At 32.2% G+C, this 20,125-nt stretch overlaps 3 protein-coding genes across 3 annotated transcripts; 1 reads left to right on the forward strand and 2 right to left on the reverse strand.

The window, feature by feature from the left end:
- Nucleotides 1–2,520: 2,520 nt before the first annotated feature.
- On the reverse strand, nucleotides 2,521–8,631 carry LOC117102475 (cell cycle checkpoint control protein RAD9A-like). The gene is made up of 13 exons (XM_033242753.1): nucleotides 8,532–8,631; nucleotides 7,815–7,885; nucleotides 7,522–7,671; nucleotides 7,053–7,167; nucleotides 6,855–6,954; nucleotides 6,457–6,563; nucleotides 6,163–6,269; nucleotides 5,685–5,749; nucleotides 5,256–5,405; nucleotides 4,817–4,897; nucleotides 4,332–4,450; nucleotides 3,710–3,858; nucleotides 2,521–3,359 (listed from the first exon to the last, which is right to left on the reverse strand). Exons 1-13 carry the CDS (start codon nucleotides 8,563–8,565, stop codon nucleotides 3,246–3,248), a joined length of 1,362 nt encoding a protein of 453 aa, XP_033098644.1. The 5' UTR covers nucleotides 8,566–8,631; the 3' UTR covers nucleotides 2,521–3,245.
- A 10-nt stretch (nucleotides 8,632–8,641) lies between these two features.
- On the forward strand, nucleotides 8,642–13,400 carry LOC117102477 (vacuolar protein sorting-associated protein 29). Its single transcript, XM_033242755.1, has 4 exons — nucleotides 8,642–8,802; nucleotides 10,280–10,471; nucleotides 10,735–10,970; nucleotides 11,471–13,400. The coding sequence occupies exons 1-4, from the start codon at nucleotides 8,800–8,802 to the stop codon at nucleotides 11,586–11,588; spliced, it is 549 nt and encodes a 182-aa protein (XP_033098646.1). The 5' UTR covers nucleotides 8,642–8,799; the 3' UTR covers nucleotides 11,589–13,400.
- On the reverse strand, nucleotides 13,401–19,803 carry LOC117102476 (nucleolar protein 58-like). The gene is made up of 4 exons (XM_033242754.1): nucleotides 19,534–19,803; nucleotides 18,156–18,357; nucleotides 17,814–17,884; nucleotides 13,401–16,837 (listed from the first exon to the last, which is right to left on the reverse strand). The coding sequence occupies exons 1-4, from the start codon at nucleotides 19,538–19,540 to the stop codon at nucleotides 16,005–16,007; spliced, it is 1,113 nt and encodes a 370-aa protein (XP_033098645.1). The 5' UTR covers nucleotides 19,541–19,803; the 3' UTR covers nucleotides 13,401–16,004.
- Nucleotides 19,804–20,125: the final 322 nt, after the last annotated feature.

Genomic DNA, 20,125 nt, shown 5'->3' on the forward strand with positions numbered 1-20,125 from the left:
TAGTATTAGTATCTCTTTAAACATGTTTTACACCCCCCCCCCCCAATTCATAATTTGTGAGTCATGTACATAGACATAGGATGTCTTAAGGTTCCTCAATGTATTAAAACAAATGTAGAGTATACTGTAAGATAAAGTCCTTCATACGACACCAGAGAATGACAATAAGCCAATACAACCCTTAGACAGTAAGGCACAAGTCAGAGATTAGTCATTGACCAGTTCAGTAATGTCAGGTACTGATGAAACTATTTATTAGGGCAACAGTAGTGAGAAGTGGTAGATCTCGACAGATGGATTATGTGATGTTAACTTAAATATTATAAAATTCTGACAGCCCTTTTCTTATAATAGAAAGATATTAAATAAAGTATTCTAGAGCAACATATTTTTCTCTTGAGAATTAACATCTTACTGATCTGTGTTATTCCTAGTTCTTGAGCTTATAAAAAAAGTGTGGTGTGCTAATTTTTGTATACTCGATTGCAGTTATCAAATTTCAATACATCCCATGTGTATTAAAATTATCATATTTTGTTACTGAGATAGAGACATCATGAGTGTAAACAATTAAGGTTTTTTAGCAACACACTTTATTCACACATAATTTATGACACACAAAAAAAAGTGCCCATCCCATTAGTTGAACATGCTCTTCATTTCTAGCTGTCTATAGTTTCGGATAAAGTGGCGTCTCTCTGATTGGTTAAGTGCTACAGTAAATAAGATTTAATACTCTTTGTGTTCGTCTGTATAATTTGTTCTGAACATTTTAGTGGTTCCAATGCCATTTGAGTAGATTATTGGGAATGTAGTGTGCACACTACAAAATACTAAAAGGCATTAAATGTTTGCATTTAATGCCTTTGAAGTAGACCCAAAAGCTTAATTAATTAAGGGATTACGTACACTTTATAGGTGGTTCTATATATTTTTTGACTATACCCAATTTCGTTTTAGGCAAGTTCCTAGAATTTTTGATGTGATTTATGGTAGCAAAAGTAAATTTTTTGCTCTTTACAAAGGAAAAATCAGAATCTTGGATATTATGAGATGCCAAGTCAATATCTTGGGAGTTAGGAGAGGCACTGTAATACCTACCCCCTAGATATGAAATGACTAGATTGTTTTGTAAGCTTATTTTGTTGTGTGCGTGTTTGAAAATGTTTTGATTTAGCAATTCAAAAGGCTGTTTTAAATAAGCATTGTTTGAGGTTGAATTTTCTGTTTTGTATTCCATGAATGAGCTATTGATTATAACAGAAGATGTAAAGAGATATATACAATAAAGATGACCACAAGCATAATCAGCTTTTGTTTAAATTATTGATTAGTTTAATACACATGGATTTTTGTAAATATTCAGTGCCCAAAAATTCTAAATTGATCATAAAATTGATATTACATTACTGTTCTGTAAGAATATGTAACAATAATTTAGAAATGAATGAAGGAATTCAACATATCAATTTGTTTAGGTTGTTTTGACCATGTACAAACCATTTTTAATACTGCGCCTGTGTAAAAAAGACAAAAATGAACAGATTGAGCGCGCTGAACAGTGCAGTATTTGGGAGATTTCATTATCCAAAACCGGTATATATAATGAACTTATTTAAACAATCAATAATTAGTGAAACACTACTGTAAATACATTCCTAATTAATAACACTGTAGAAATAAGATATGTCCACTATCAAGCATATTCATATAATGAATTTTAACAGGTCTTTGATGCAGAAGGCACCATATTTTCTTCAGTTCAGAAAATGGAACGCACCAACTTCCTGGGCCGGCTGTGAGCCCGAGCAGTTCTTCTTGAAATTGAAAGCCTTTGATAGAATTAAAAAATGACAGAAAAAAATCTTATTCAACCAGATTAATTTTTATGTACTTTATAATCGATCACAAGAAAATTTTCTTTGTTGCCGCTTCAACCCAAGCAATGGGATTAGCGTGGGCAAAGTTATGACGTCGTAAAGAAACGACTTCTCATAAGCCAGCTCAAATCCCGCTGAAAACACTAATATCGCGTATATTTTCGTAATTCAACCCAAAAATGGTGGGGTGAAATATTTAAAAAAAAATATATATTGTAAATTGTTTGCACTAGCTACATTTATAACCTTACCGTTCCATCCTAATTTATCCGACCTCTAGTTTTTAGTTACAGCTTTTGTAGTAAAAACAGTCAATGTTTTTGAAGAAATGCCAATGGTTAGGAGATAGGGTGATTTTCATGGTGGCGCGAATTAATATTCTCAGCACAAATTTTCACGTACGAAAACCCGTACCAGGCACTGGCAATTAATAAATTTTTCCCATTTGCAAGGACAAATTTCCTGTTTTCATGATAGAATGGTTTGTGACTGGATATAATTAGAAATACTGTACCTATTTTTTATATATAAATGTTTTGGGAAATGGGAAAATATGGAAATTGTGTGCCATCTAATGCCTAATTACTGAGGTATACAGTATTTGGTTAGGTCACTTGAAGTACAAAATAACTCAATATCATTATCAATTCATAAGATATAATTTATTAGAAATCTAAAATAATAAATATGTACAGTACAATAGATTGACAATTTTTTTGCTTGTAAATGGCTATAAGAATTAACCACACATATTGTGAATTCCTTCCTCCATGGCAGAATATTCTAAAACACAGTGGACAAGTGAAGATATAAGTAAGCCTTCATGCTGCAAGAGATCTGAGTGGCAATATCGTGATGAATATGGGCTTATCAAATTGATCATGTGACTTCATGGGACTGCCTCAATGACATAAATATGTTTATTATTTATTTCATTCAATTCCACAAGCCCCTAAAATAGTAATTAAATTATTTTTTTTAGCATTCTTTTTAAAATATCGTTTTTATTGCCTAAACTTAGCATATATTCCAAAGCTCCTGACATTGTCAGGAGGACCAACAATATTTAGAGTATCCTCCAAACAATATAACAATTTTTAAAAATATGATTTTAAATATTTCAGATATCCTGCTTTCACGTTATTATTATTTTTTGGGATTTCTGGTCCTAGACTGGCAATCAAGTTTTTAAAAAAGATATCTAAAGAACAAAAAATCCCAACATTTTCTGACCTCGGTCTCCAGAATAACTTCAGTAAAGCGATTACTGTTATCCCACACAACCCAGTGAAATGAATGGTTACCCTTGGCAGTGCTTGGAATATTGTTAAACCCCCCTGCTAAAATGTTTACGACTTGGTATCTTTAATCTGAATCTTCATCGTCAGTGTCCGCGGCAAGCACCACAGGAGGGGGCTGTGAACTCGCTTGGTTAGTAGACTGGGAGACTTGTGATGAACCAAAGAACAATGACTTGAACTACAAAAACAAATATTAAAAAAAAATGATTTGAGTGAAATAATTCATAATATTTGTACTACTTTATCAATTGTCTCACAAAGTGCAGAAAAATAAATTTATATATATTAAGCTCATTTAATCCAATCTCTTAGAAGTGGCTTCTTTTAACTTGGGACCCCAGCTTTCCTTTGGGTTTGGGCCAAACTACAATGATATGGGGGACTGCCGCCTCCTTGCAAAATGTATCTGCTTACCTTTCTCGGCATATACTGGTATCCATTGATAATAATAGGTAGAGATATACAAACATAGATATAGTGTCCTATCAAAGGGTACTTGCTTGCAAAGATATATTATTATTGGCATACCTTCTTACTAGGAGGTGTTCCAGGTATTATTTCATCTTCCTCGCTATCTGCTCCATCTCCATTTTTTGGGTTGCTGTGTTCCTTGTCTTGTTCCCTTGTTGAATGTGATGGGACAACAGTTAGAGGTATCACAGGACTTCCAGGAATATCTGAATACAAACATTAACAACACATTAAAATATTAGTGTAGTTTTACTTCTTCCACAATATGAATGAAATAATAATAATTTAATCACTTATTAGGCACCTTTCCAAGAGACCAGAGCACAGTACACATTAAAAGCATAAGATAAACATGTAAAAATAAATTAAAATTCAGGTTTAAATAAGGAGCAGTATAAATCACTACAGTATGCAGGTCCTTGTAGCACGACCAGAATATTTTACAAGAAAAAGGAGAAGGTTTTACATTGTGTATGAATGCCTCAATCCAGACAACTGAAGAGCTTTGAGTCTACTAGGTGCTATATAATGTGTTACATAAACAAAACAAATAAAATAGACAAACTAACACAATTAAATTTAAAAACACAACAAATTAAATGAATAAATTAAAGGTGAAAGCAAGTTAAAATCAGAAACCAGAAGTTGCAAATACAAGGTTAAATTATAGTAATAATACCATCAATAGGTCTGGACTCAGCTTGCCAATTTGATGTACTTTCTCCTGCATGGTGAGTCGTTAGGTGTAGTAAGTCATCGTCAGGAAAACTAGCATCACAAGTAGCCAGGTTATTATGCCTGGAGAGGGAAATACAAGATGTTGGGAAAAGTGATTAGTGATGTGGTCGATAATCATTATCACCGCTGTCATCATTATCATCACTCACCCATCACCATCATAACTTTCAGTGATGGGCCTTATGGCTTTTTGCAGGTAATTCAACGTAAACTTTAATTCCCCATATTAAAATTAGAGTATACCTGTACAATTTAACAGGATATTTAAAAGAATGAACATAGTGTAATCACAGAAAGTTTGTTTTGTTTGTTTGTTTTATTGGTTTTTCCACACACAACATAAAAAGTACAATGAATTCAAACTTAACTAATATTACAAAAGTAGGAAAAAAAAGTACAATCAAATTATAGTACTGCCTAACATACCTTGATTTATTCCCTGTTGATGTCCCAGCATCACCTCTATTCCTTTTAACTGAATATTGTCCCTTGCTTCTATTCACTTTACTGTAAGATATAAACATCTTCAATTATAATTTCATCTATCATACTTCTGGAAGCTATCTAGTATTACATTCATTGGAACATTTTGGCAGACCAACTATGTCGATCAAACTTGTGAATCTGTAACCAATACCTGAGCCAGGCTTGCGCGGGGAATATATCCCTCGTGCAAATATTAGGCCTAGAATTCCATCAACACCTTTTGGAAAATAAGGGCTGATTTCTGTGCATTTTTAGCCAAAAAATAGGCTTTGGCCTATTTTTCAATATTCTGCATACCTATATTCCTAGTGATTTTTCACGCAAATTTTTATTGGTTTTCGAAATTCGGGAAAAAAAAAACTACTTTACAGTCTGGTACCTGAGACTTTTGGCTGTACTGACTCGTCCACTGGACTGAAGCTGTGATCCGTAGGATTGTGAACTCTGTGATGGGACTGGATCAGCAAGGGTTGCCAACACAAAACTTGCATCCACCACCTCTTCACTTTCTATACAGAAAACTATGGGTCTAAAAAGGAACATGTCTAATTAGTATACAGGTCTCCCTCTACTTAAAGACCACTCTAATTAAAAACCACCTCCAATTAAAGACCACATTTTCCAAATTAAGCAATGTTGTTTATCTTTACTATGGTAATTTAGAAACCAAAGGTGCTACCAAAAGTGGTCATTAATTGAAGGGAGACTTGTATATAATAAAATACAATAAATCTAAAGTTATTAAAAATGCATAAAATAATATTTCTTATTAAAATGTATAGCAATAAAATTGAGAAATATCACATACTTGCCAGTGGTTTCAAAATGGATTGATAGAGGAAGGCTTGTAGCATCAGAGAATGAAAGAATAGCCTGCAATACAGCAATCAAGAATTTACAACTTTAAATTGAATGGCAATTCAAGGCTTGATGGTAGGAGTGTGTGTCTGGCACTGCAGTAACACTTTGGGCTTTTAATGGTTATGAACTTCAGCCCGGAATGGTCACACTACAGGCAAGAATTCTATGTCCAGGGGCCTCAAGTCTCCTGGAAGTCGTGGGAGACTCCCGGATCTCGAGATGGCCTTCCGCACTCCTGCATGCAAGCAAGAACAGTAACTGATTTTTTTGTATGTAAGACATGGCTAGACAACAAGAGAGTTTAAAAGAAACCTGATGAAACCAATACTGCTGTACTGATATTTATGTCAGAAATAGAATACAGAGTAAAAAACAAAACAAAATATATACATAAAGCAGTTTATCATTATTCTTGTTTGTCTCACCCTAAGTTCTTTTAAACAGAATGTCACCTCAGTGTCTACACCAATACAGTAATTCTGGAACTCTTCTGGGTTTAAACTCATTTCCGTGTGCATAACTTTGCTAGGATCTGAAAAGAAAAAAAAAGACAAATAAATTAATAGGAATTGAATAATACAGTATATGTATGTAGTTTCGGTGACACAGCCATAAATAGTTACTAATTAAACAAACTAATACTTTGAAATTAGGCTAAATACCAAAAGCCTGGCTTGATTTGTAAATGCTTCTGCACCTTAAATTGTTAATCTATTCACCTGGTTCGTCATCCACATAATTCTTGAAGCTGATCACTTCTGGGGTGACATTCAACGAAACTTCTTCAAGCGACGTTTGAAAATTTGACACTGTATCACTTAAAATTCTTTAGGAAGAAAGAAAAATTTTTTATAAATATAAATTTGCATTATTCTTGTCTGATAGTTGTGAAGGAGCTTCCATTATTTACACAAAGGCTCCTAAATGAATTTTGATGGGGGCCAGTAAATTACACATTTGTATAGAACATTCAAAACAACATAAACAATGTATTCTTAGTTTTAAAGTTTTTTTTTGTTTTTTTTTATATGTTAAGTTGCACCACAGTCTATGTGCTTCCATGGGTACAAAGGTGAAATACCACTAAATGATTATAATTTTAGATATGATTACTTACCTAGAATTTGCTACTATTTTATTTGGACATAAATCTTTAGAAAATACAGCTTGTAATGTTTCTGTTTCCTGGTAGGTAAGGTTGTATGTCTTAACAATTCCTGTAAAATGATGAAAATATTGTTTTGCATTAGTTTATGAATTCAAATCAGTATTAGTCTTAATTTCTATTTGTGTTTATCAATAAAATCTACCTTACCATGTTTACAATACAACTGAAAGACCATCCTGGCCTCTTGTATGGAAAGCTCTATTTTACATCGTTCAACACTTTTCTCAATACTACTTAATGACTTGAACACTGCCAAACAAGACTAAAATAAAAAAAAAATTATGGAAAATTATATTTCAAGTATAACATATTTGTCAATTGTTTTATCTGATTAGCTTAAAATCGGGGAAGAAGGTACTGTAATTATTTCCGTTGGGTAACACTGCATTGAAAAAGCATTTTGTCTGATACAGGCATTTTTCAGCATCTAGAGGTGCTTAATCCTAAAACATTGTCAGCCTACCCACAGTGGGGCTGAGGTGGTGTGGACAGGGGTGCTGTCAGGATTTGATCAACAGTGGCCTGATGTCCCTTACAAGGAAGGGGGAGGGGCTCTTCTCAGTGGGGGACCCTGTATTTTAAAAATTATTATGTTATGAATTTTCATTTGCCAAACCTTCATTGTTATTCTACACCTGAAAGCATCATCATCTCCTGAGTTTGACTGGTATTGTCCACACCCATCATTATATTCACTAAAGAAATTTGGTGAGAAGATGAAGCAAGCGTATGCTGAACGAGAGGTATTAACTGTTCGCAATGCAAGCTGGAAAAGACCAAAAACATGTTGAACATTCAGCATATAGTATAAATACAAAAACATATCAGGGCAATTGTCATGTAAGAATAATATGAATGTAGAAACCAAAATGAAAAGTTGCATTAGGACTATATAGGCATTTAACTTACCCCTTCTTCTAGTGGTTCTATGTAGAGTTCGTCACCGATCCTTGCCAGACAATGAATTGCTCTTCCAAAAACTACAAATTGAACATGATGATGTCAAAATTAATAAAATATTTTCAATATAAGTTAACAAGTAATGTTGACAAGTAGGACAAGCATCTTCTTGAGCTTCTTTTTAAATGGATGAGTGCTATACAATTCATATTGATTATTATTATGACAGCTGGACATCATGTTCTTAATGAAGAAATAGGCTATTTACATCATACATAGCCTTATAGGCCTAAATATAGAAATTATCAAAAAGAAAAGACAAGATACATATAGAGTAGTAGTACTATTAGAATAGAAGATAGAAAGAGTGCTGAAGTGTTTGGTGTTTACAGCTATTCTGTAACAATAAAATAGGTTGGTTTGAAGACTAGAAGGGTTCTGGGAAATGCCCACAAGCTGCCTACCACGCAACTCTGAAAGATGATGGACCTAGGCCTAGCCTGATGACAGTCTAGGCCTAGGCTAAGCCGAGATGCTAGCCTAGCCTATAAAAATGGAAGGGCAGCCAGCCTAGCACATACACACACACACACACAGACTAGCAGGCCCAGCCCCTAGGGCCAAGGCTAGCCTAGTAGGGGTCTAACTAGTCATCTGCTACCAAGAACTACGATGTTTAAATTATTTTACAAACATAACTGCTAAAAAAATACAAATTTAATTTACTTTTCACGTTTGCACCAGGAATAACACACTTCATTTTAATCACACCCGCTCAATGAGTTCACCTCTATTTTTCGTAAGCAAATAACTTTCACAAGTGGAGAGGGCGCTCTTGCAGAAGTCACGAGCGCAAGTCAACACCAAATCTCAAGTAACCTGTAATCCAATCGTTATAAATAGCCTTCCAGATTAAAAAACGTGAACTTTTCTACATTTTATACTAAAAATAGTTGTTTGTCTAACCTTTGCTACCAATAGTTTTCACGAAAAAATGGTAGGTCTTTATTAATAATGTTGATAAAACCGGTAAGGCTAGGCCTGTCATTCTCACCAAACGTAGGCTGGCTAACGTCAGTGTACCGGTTTTACCTGATGAAACGCCCACTTTGCACTGGTTCTATCCTAGCCTAACTAGCTGAACTAGGCCAAGGTCTACATTTTATTACCAGAACAGGACTAGGGCGCCCCTGGCAGGTGCCTAATTTACTTCCATGAATGAGTTATTGTATGGATATCCAGTCCAGTGCAGGTTTTGTACTACAAGAGAAGCTTCTGCTGTTTCGTTAACATTCGCCCTCAAATCAGATCCAATTAAAAATTTAGGGATAGGCCTATCTATTTTGATGTAATTAAATTGTGCAGAGCAAATTTCTTACAGTAATCAAAGTGGTGTGGTCGATTGGTATGAATGGGTGATAGATTTTTTGTAAACAATCGTAGGGGGAGGCTACTTAGCTCAACGTATGGAGACGAGATGTTCAAGCAAACTATTATATAAATCATTTATAACTCCCAATCTTGATTGTTGTCATGTCATATGGGGACATTCAAATAAAATTCAAGCAAAAAGCTCAAAATTCTTCAAAACTGGGCAGCTAAAAATGAAATTACAAAAACATCAAGAAGCGACTAGCTCTGCAAAGCCTTTTAATGGTTGAACTTAGACCAAAGACTGCTCATAATCTATTTGTTTACTAATTTATGCAAATAATAATAATAATAATAATAATAATAATAATGATAATTATTACAATATTAGATATCAAACAAAATTATTATTAACAAAACCAAGAACTGAGTATAAGAATTAAGCTATCATATAGGGGTACAAAAATCTGGAATGATATTAGTGAAGACCTCAAAGATTTTTATTAATGTCAGTTAAAAAAAAATATATGTATGTTTATTGCTACAATGTAAACATCTACTTTTCATTCATCCATTGTGATATTGTATTTCTGTTTCCTATAATTAGCTATTATGATTTTGATTTTAAGTTTAGTTTTTAAGTACAGTAAGTAACTTTTTGATCATTTTTTTACATTATCTTTTTATCGTGTAAATGGGTGGCAGACATTTTGTAACCTGGATGTTTCGTGACGCTCTGCTGCAGGTACACAGCCTGGACTTTTCGTAACCAAGGCATTTCAAGTCTCGAAATGTCCAGGTTGTGAGGTATCTGCGGTAGAGCCGCTAGGGGTCTGGGTTTCGGGAGGGTCCTGGTTACAGAATGTCAACAGTCCCATACACAATAATTGTTTATAAAATGTATTTTTAAGTTTTGTACAGTTGTTAAAGTTTACTGTTTTTTTACTTGCTTTCAAATTGTTATTTAATTTGTAAATTTTTTGTTTATCCTTCAAGGACTTGTAGAAGAACAACTATTGTTGAAACAAGTTTTCCCATGTAAAATAAAGCTGATTATTATTATTGTGGAACTACACTAAACCTGATAAATTCTTTCTCAATAGTTGGTGTTAGTGCTTGGAGATCTGCACATTCCTCATCGTAAAAGCAACTTGCCTGACAAGTTTAAGAATCTACTGGTCCCTGGGCGAGTACAACACATCTTGTGCACAGGCAACCTATGTACAAAAGAATCATATGACTACCTTAAAACTCTAGCCAGTGATGTGCATGTTGTCAGAGGAGATTTTGATGAGGTAATTATATAATATTATTAGTATTAATTAAATTGTTATTAATATAGCCATATAAATTATTTGTTGTTTTATTTGGGTTGATATAAATAAATTAATATTATTATTATATAGTTATTTTTAAACCTTGAAAAAAAGTAAACATTTTACCTAAAATCTGGATATTTGTAAACAAAACTGTTGATTTTTTACTGAGATTTCCAAGTTTGTTATGATGAGTAACCATGTAATTATTGTAGGATTCATAAATTTATTTCTTTTTATAGAACATAACATATCCAGAGCAGAAGGTAGTGACTGTTGGCCAGTTCCGTATTGGTATTTGTCATGGTCACCAGGTAGTCCCCTGGGGTGATATTGACAGCTTAGCTATGGTACAGAGGCAGTTGGATGTTGACATACTCATCTCAGGCCACACCCACAAATTTGAAGCTTTTGAGCATGAAAATAAATTTTACATCAATCCTGGTTCTGCAACAGGTGCATACAATGCACTGGAAAGGTATGCAATTAAAAGCAATGTTCAGTGTGTAGGATGAGGATAATGATGATGATGGGAAAAATAGTGATGATAAAAGGATGTTGAGGAAAATGAGAATGATGGTGAGGAGATGATGAGGGGAATGCTAGTGAAGATGATGAGGAGGATACTCGAAGTGGTGATGATGTGGAGGATGATGGAGATAATGAAGAAGAGGAGAATGGTGAAGATGAGAATATTTATGGTTAGAAGGATGAAGGTGATCATACATAGGATGATAAAAAAATTACTATGAGAATTGGTGATGAATCCAATCTGATTGGGGATTATGTCTTGAAGATGCATATTAAGCATTAGCAATATTAATAATACATTATTATGGTACTATTGAAAAATAATATGGAAATGATACTGGTCAGTGGTATTATAACAATGATGATTATCATGATAGGGATTCTGGGATTGGTGTGTTCACAAAATCATCTGATTTTGAATAGCGCCCTCATTTGTTCTCATTTTAGTAATATTGTACCAGCTTTCGTACTACTGGATATTCAAGCCGCAACCGTGGTAACATACGTTTATCAACTCATAGGAGACGATGTCAAAGTTGAAAGGATAGAGTACAAGAAAAACTGAATCTTTTATTAGTTGTTGAATACAAACACAAGTATAAGACCATAGATACTTCAATATGAAATCATGCCAGGCAGATAGAATACTCTACAGTATTTAAAACTTTAAGGGGTGAAAATGGGAAATATTGATTGTGTATGCAGGATCAACATAAAATGAGTAATTTTTTCCCAGCTAAAACATTCTTTATTAAGTTTTTTTTTAATGTATCAACCAGAAATATTTAAACTTTGATTTAAAGGTGACTTCATATTTCTTGCATAGCTGCTGATTTTCTCACTATAGAGTTGACAAGATACTATAATTGTAAACTTATTTTCAGTCAGAAATAATGCTGTAACTTTAATTTGAAATGAATGCTCCCTCCTCCTTTTGTCACTATAGAGTTGATTAAATGCACTCATAAACTTTACCGTACATATATTTGTATATCAAACTTTTCTTTATTATTATTAATAATAAATAATAATCAGTTTTTGTATAGCGCAGTCTCAAAGCGCTTTCTCTGTCAGATAAATCAATTCAGCTTTCGTAAAAGGTGTTTCTTGTGAATAAGCCTGCTTCCCCTTACAAAGTTTAAGGTATATCTTTAAAATGTTTAAAACCACTTTAGTACAATATACTAAAAACTGTCCGCATGTATCTCATCCACAAGGTGCTCTGTGTTGAATTTCCATGAATGGAATATTCAAATAAATAATTATCCTTTTGTGGGTATTTATGTATATATTATTATTAGCACGTGGTCAAAGTGGCCGATGTAATTTTGTAGTTTTAATCAATATTTACTAGTAATGTTCTTTTGTTCGTTATAATTTTAAAGTCTTCAAAAAGAATCTCTAATGCTTCGTTTTTTTAAATTGTAAATCATTGCTCTTTTTTTTCTTTTTTTTTTTTTAAATTTCTATCCTTTTAAGTTTAAATTCATAACTGCCTTATAGTTGAAAGGCTATGGAGTAACACATCCAACTTTTCCTTGCATGTTTCTTATTTTAATTTGATGCCTGGTTTATATTTTATTATTTTTTTGAAGTTTATTTTCTTGACTGTTCATGATGCCAGATGAATAAAATAATACATAATTTATCAAAGCTGTATGTATACTAATTTTGATAGGCATGTTTTGTGTAAAAATAACTTATCTGATATTTCCTCTAATACAAAGAAATGCCAATATTATATAGATTGTGACAATTTACTATATTAACATTTTTAAAGATAAAGTTAGATTTTTGATCAGTCTTCACACTTTTTTAATCAATTGTTTCTCAGAGTTTATAATTTCTTCTCTGATAATTGAACCCCAAAAAACTAAAGCATTCCAGAATTATTCTTGTACCTTAATAATCAGTCAAATCATGTTTTATTTTAAATTATATTGTAATTAATTTTATATTATTTTTATGTTGAAATGTGGTAATTGTGTGATAAAATAATAATAGAAAAAATACACATTTCACTACAAAAATGACAACATATTTAGTGGAAGTATATACTCTAAAATTGTGTTTAGATAACCAAACACTTCAATTAATAACGGCAGTACTCAAGAATTAGTTATGCCCTGGATTTCCCAAGCAGGCATGCATTGTAGAATACGGACGTTGATGACATAGGCTTATAAAATATGCTCCACCATCAGTTATTGTTACCCGAGATTGTCATTCTATTTCTCTTATATTTTCTCCCCAATTCAGGGTTTTAGAGAGATTTTTGTATAACCTGGTATTATCTTGAATTAGAATATGTGAATAAATGTATATTCCAAAACTACAATGTGTTGTATGACTGGAAATAAAATACACAATAATCCAAGACATTTGACCACTATTTTATTTCTGCATCCAAAACAATAGTATATCAAGATGGAAATGTGGTCTTGTGCTCACTAGTTTTATGTGACAAATATCTATAATTTTCGCATATACGGACATGGTGATGTCATCACAAACTTATATGGGCCAATTACAGATATTTGTTGCATACACCTTATAGACCATTTATTAGAGAATAATAGCATGGACAGAGTGTAAAGATATAATGATAAATGACCACCTTATTATAGCACATCTTGAGACCGATGCTCATGGCGCTTCAAATCTGCCTACCAAACATTTTCCATGTGGAATGTGTTATAGTGTACAGTATTGAGCTTAGAGACTGTTTTCCACTAGGCAAATTTATTTGCATTAATCAAAAGTGTTGGTTTATGCCCATTCACATTTCTATACATGTTTTTCCTTCAGCGAAATCAGTATTTCGAACTGTTCCTACTTTTTGCGAAGTGAAAAAATGCACAAACATCAGAGTTCAGGAATTGAATCGATGCTTTTGAATAACACATATAAATTCGCCTATTGTAAAGCAGCCTTTAAGCTTATCTTTGCCGCAAAAGCAAATAATAATAATAAGTAAATAATAAGTAATAGAACAGCTATTATTAACATATCTATGTCTGCCTCATTATCATATTATGGTAAATATGGACAATCAAATTTCTCAACCAGACAATAACAAAAAATTGTTTAATACATATTTCTATAAAGAAATAAAAGTCAAAAGTCAATGAGAAATATATTGCAACAGAGTTGATGTAACCTCTTTCATTTCCATGACGATCAATTCCTAAACAGCCACTTAAATATTCTATCATATAAGAAATCAATAACTGAAATGAAAACATTTAATATTTTGATACCTGCACTGCGATCAAGCATACTGTATATGATACCAACAACACACTAGCGAATTATACGATAGTATTCAGGATACTTAGATTTTCCAAATACAGAAGAATAATTGTGGGCTCAAATTAATGATCTCATTAGACAAAGAATTTAATTAATAAAACATTTGATGCCGTCTTATTCCAAATTTTTAAAAACGTCACTTTATGTAGTGTAACATTCAGGGATTACCTTCAAATATATTTTGCTTTACAAAATATGATTTTCAAATATGTAAATGTATCTGTAACATTTTTTTAGAAATCCCTTAGCTTTTGTAATTTAGCTATTTTTTTTATGTTCAAAATTATCTTCCATCTTATGAGACAATAAAAAATATCTAGAAAATATCTTGGTACTAAATCAATACCTATAACTTGAACATTTTGTGCATAATTACTGGACTGAGATGCCTTATATGAATAAACATGTTAACTAGAAAATATATCCAGAGATTATTTAATTATTTAATATTTTAGCAATTTTTAAATTACATGTTTTTTTGAAAGAATTTGAAATTTAAATACAAATTAGATTATTTACATTCATTTTTAAATGATAAAACATGATGGTAAAATTATTAATTATATTTTAAAAATTACATATCACAATTTACTCATTTCAATAATGTTTACTTAGAAAAACATGTCAAACTACCCCAGGATGTACCTGATGCGAGAAGGCCTTTTTGAAAAACAAAAGGTATGAATTTTTTCAGTGCTAACAAACAAGGTAATATTTGACTTAATTGAAGATATGAATCAGTAATAAAGTATAAATAGCTGTATTACCATAGTTATTATTCCAAGCAAACAAATAAAAGAAGTGGCTAATAAACATATTTTAATACAAATATATTAGACTTGGTGTGAGGTATATATATTTAATATATATATATATATATACATATATACAGTTGAACTTGCCTAAGTCAAATTCAAAAGTGCATTGAAAAACTGTTCGACTAAGATAAGATTCGACTTACAGATTCTTAATTAATGGAAAACCCAACAATTTCGCATGTAAGGCCAAATAAAAAAAATTATTGTGTTGGCCACGCCCGACCGAATTAAATTTTACAAAAGTCAGGGTTGGCATTTTAGATGTTTTTTTTTTTTTTTTTTTGACTACAAGGAACAATATTTGTTTTTTAATGAGCTAATAAGGTCAGAATTGCCTTGGACTAGACTAGCTAGGGGGGGCAAGGCCTAACCTATTTTGTTGCATGGATGCGATACAAATTCAAAATTGTTGTATTACCTGTGTATTTGCTATTTTTTTAAGCGGAAACACATTTTTGGTTTAAGTAAAAATTTTCCTACAGATATTTTAGATTGGCCTACACAAAATTTTTTTTTTTTTTTTTTTGGGCCTAAAATAAAATCAACTTAGAAATTATTCGAGTTAGGAAATGTTGACTTAGGCAAGGTTAACTGTACTTCTAAATATTAACTGTGTAAAGGTGATGAACAGACAGACAGTGGATGAATACAATGGCAAAGGTAAATATTCTGAGAATAACAAATTTCAGGTGAAGCTACAGCTAAATGTGATGTGTTCCATTCAATCAGAGGTGGCACACACAATTGACGAAACCATCAACTTTCATTTCTTTTAGTGTTGCAATTTTTGCTTAAAAAATATTATATTCTGGTTAAGATCATAAATCTAGGAATACCACAGACTTAAAGTATTAGTATTCCAGCTCTGATGGTGCTGGCGTCTTTGTAATCGCCATATCAACAGAGAATGATGAGTATACAGAGATAGTATCGTCTGGTTTTTGCTGCCGTAATCTGTTTTCAAACATAAATTCCCCTAGTTCATCCTCCTCCTCCTTATCAAAGTCTTCGTCTGGTTCCTCTCCAACAAATATCTGAACTTGGCTGTTAAATTCTGTTGTATTATCAACTGGTTCCTCATCTGAAGGTTGATCATTAAAGGCAGGTGTGATTTCATCCTTGTCTAAAGCGTTTTCATGGTCATTGTTCTGTTTAACTGTTTCAATAGCTCTACTATCTGCATCCTTGTTCTCATTCAAAGCCTCCTTTTCAAGCTCTTTTGGAGATTTGTCTTTCTTAATTGATCTTCGTCGAGACTTTACCTGTTTTGTATTACCATCTTCCTTTGGATTTGCTTTTCCTTTAGAGTTTTTGATCGATTCTCTTCTAGGGCTATCTTTCTTTACAGTCCTACTTGGTTTCTTGCGGATTTCTCTTTTCTGTGATTCAACATTTTCTTCAGTATTATTTTTATATTCACTATGTTCTTTCTCTTTGGAATTACCTTCCTTCTTTTCCAATGAATTGTCCTCAGAATCTTGAGCCTCACTAGGATATTTCTTTGTAGTGTTTTGTTCCGTTTTATCTCTTTTCTTTGATCGCTCTCGCTTCTTCTTTTTTCTCTCCTTTTTCTTTTTTTCTTCATCTTTTTCTCTCTGATCTGGAGATTTCAGTTGCCTGACTTTTGTGTCATAGTACAATTGCTGATCCGTAGGTTGTCCAGAAGGAAATCTTTTTTCGTAAGCTATGAATGAATTAAAAAAAAAAAAAATTTAAACATAGTATTATTTCTCATTATTGCATCCAACAGTGTAAAACACCAATGACAGGATGGGAATTAAATATATAAGATAGGATATATTATAATTTAAAATATAAAATAATAATGTAAAATCTATATTGAAAAGAAACAATAAAGTGGCAAAGACAAGCCAAACCAGTCACTTGTCACAAATCCTGTTTCAGAGATAATGGCCTATGCTGGAATGTCAAAATTTTTGAAAATATTTTATTACAACTTAAACTAACCTTTCATATATCATATATCATGCTATGCTGTTATTTTCCCGATTTTCAATATTAAAAACTACAATTTTTAACGATTTACTGATGGTGTCTGCCTGAGAAATGCCCAAAACCATAAACTTTGGAGGTTGATTTCTCAAATATTGTTCTTTAAACAGCTGTATGTTTAAACACTTGTAACGTTATAACGAAATTTCGGATTAATGATTCTTCTACTGTGATGAATGATTCATTGTATTAATAACTAAAAATTGATTTTTGCAACGAGTGACTGGTTTGGCTCGTCTTTGAAGACAAAAACCCGCAATAAAATTAAATAAGGTAAATAATAGACTTATTATAGTGAATGGGTCAGCAATAGCACACTTAAATTGATTCAAACATGGAGGTATTATAATATAGCTATGTAAAAACCATACAAGTTAGTGGAGCCATTACCGCCGGAATGAAAAAAAGGGGCGTGGTCCCTAAATTTCAAATGGTCATAACTTGAAACCACATGGAAATTGAATCTGAAATTTTAGATTCTCTTTTGACATATCAAGGTATTTTTAGAATTTTTTAAAGGAAAATCCCAGGTTAGGGGGATGTCACATGGGCACTTTTAAATTTCTGGTTGATTTGAGCCGGAATGACCCAATTACAAAACCTTGAATATTTATTTGCTATTAGCTCTAAGTTAAACAAAAACATACTTGGCTTTGATGGAGTTTTTGATGTACTTGGCCTTCCATACCCAGAGGAAGAAACAGCTGTTTGTGGCCGTCTGCAATGCAGAAAATATAAATTATCAAATTATCATTATTATTATTATTACATTTTCAATCACTGTTATTATATATTATCATTGTCATCATTATCAGTATTATGATCTGGTGATTAAATAAAATATGAAACATACACTCCTGGCCCTATAATCATTGAAATTTGTGAATACTATACATAGGCCTACCGTAGGCACACTACTCTGAACTTTCCAAAATTATATTGTATAAAATCTATACAAAAATTTACTTTCAAACTTGTAATTATTTCACCTTTGCGGAGGTTCTGACTGTACATCAGCATCATCTTCCTCTGATTCATAGTCGACTGTCTTGTCTCGCTTGTGATAATAGCGCCCTCTAGGGGCAATCCTTGGCGGATTACGCCATATTCTTGGGTCTACTTCAAACTGACGTTGGCGTTCTCCCAATAGGTACTTGATGTATCGTTCGCAATCCTTTGGATTGTGTAAACCTGAAGATGAAATTAAATTTAAAAAAAAAAAAAACAATTTAAATTATTAGATATTATATTTAAAAAAAAAAAAAGATATTAGTTATTTTCAAAATACAATACAGTACATTAAAATTAATGTTCATGACATCATCATGTAGGCATGATGATGTCACAAATATTTGTAATACTAAAGTGTGTAGATAAAGCTTCCGACTTGGCAATCAAATTAGAATTGATTTTGGCATGGCCGACTTCATCGTGTATCTAACGAAGCAATATAGTTTATTGTTGCCATTAGGACCTGCTTTATCTTGTCTCAATTATTAGTTAGAAATACAAGTATACAAATATTCTATTATCAATGTATTTAAAATATAAAGGATTATTTAAACACAAAATGTATTTTCATAATCATTATCATTACAGTACCTCCTCTAATATAAAAATTAGGTTAATTCTTGTAATTGAAGAAATCATGTTGTATCAATATGCCAGGTCATGTTTCAATTTAGCAATTATGTATAATAAATAATAAAATAGGTAAATATTGCACAAGTTTAAAATAATATTCCTACAAAAATCACATCATTAATCACAAAATATAACAACGGTTAACAAAAAATAACCACAAGGTTTAATACCAAACAAGACGAAAAGCCTAATATTGATACGCACTGATAATAGGTAACAATGGCAGGCCTTTATCCAAGGGTGTGATGGGTACATACTGTAGGCCTACCCAACCAACCTACAGTGGCAATCCGGGATTTGGCCCTGAGTAGCTACATGCGACATAAAATATACTTGTTAATAAGCAATTAGTTATTTATTAGTTCTTGCTGAAGTAAAATCCCAAATCTGGTCTATGGATTGCCTAAGGTTACTCAGTGGAATGGCTATGACAATATTAAAATAGTTAAAATGGTAAAAAAAAACATACAGGTATAACAACATTGTATTAACCAATAAATAGATACATAACATATTATTTCACCTTGTCAAAAAATTACAAAATATGCTTGTTATAACAATTGTTTGGATATTTATGTTATTTCTCAAGAGCGATTATTATTACCAATTTTTATGAGGGATTTGCTCAGAGCGTTGATCCAACATACACAGTACGTTCACAATGAATATTTTGACAAGATAATAGATATGTAAATTTGTCACGTGCTACACTCAATAACATGCCTTTCATATGGCCACAGCGGTGCTTTTTTTGCCTCTTTCTTCCTGACTTTGGTGGCTTAGGTCGCTTAGTAGATCCATTCACAGGTCGTAAGACTTGCGTGTATAAATAGATTAAATTACTGTTTTAGGTGTGTTCAAATTAGTTTAGATATATAATGTAAAGTCACATGTAGTTTCATTGTTTATTATCAAACAAAATTATCAATCTCATCATTGTCACCATTATCATCATCATTGCTTCCTTCTCCTCTTTTTTCATCATCTTTTTTGTTGCCATGTGGCAAAGACAAACCAAACCAGTCACTCGTTGAAAAAATTGATTTTTAGTTGTTAATACAGTATTAAAACAGTAAAATGAGAACTATAAAATGGTAAAAAATCATTCAGATCTGACATCCTTATAAAGTTACAAGTGTTTAAACATACAGCTGTTTATAAGAAAAAAATTTGAGAAATCAGCCTTCAGAGTTGATGATTTTGGGCATTTCTCATGCAGAAACACTCACCAAATCGTTAAAAAATGTTTTAAAAACTGAAAATAGGGAAAAACAACAGCATAGTATATGATGTATAGATATATCAAGGTTAGTTG

The sequence above is a fragment of the Anneissia japonica genome, unplaced genomic scaffold (genome assembly GCF_011630105.1).
Source record: "Anneissia japonica isolate Jap-2015-1 unplaced genomic scaffold, ASM1163010v1 scaffold288068_len275957_cov168, whole genome shotgun sequence".
Taxonomy (NCBI): domain Eukaryota; kingdom Metazoa; phylum Echinodermata; class Crinoidea; order Comatulida; family Comatulidae; genus Anneissia; species Anneissia japonica.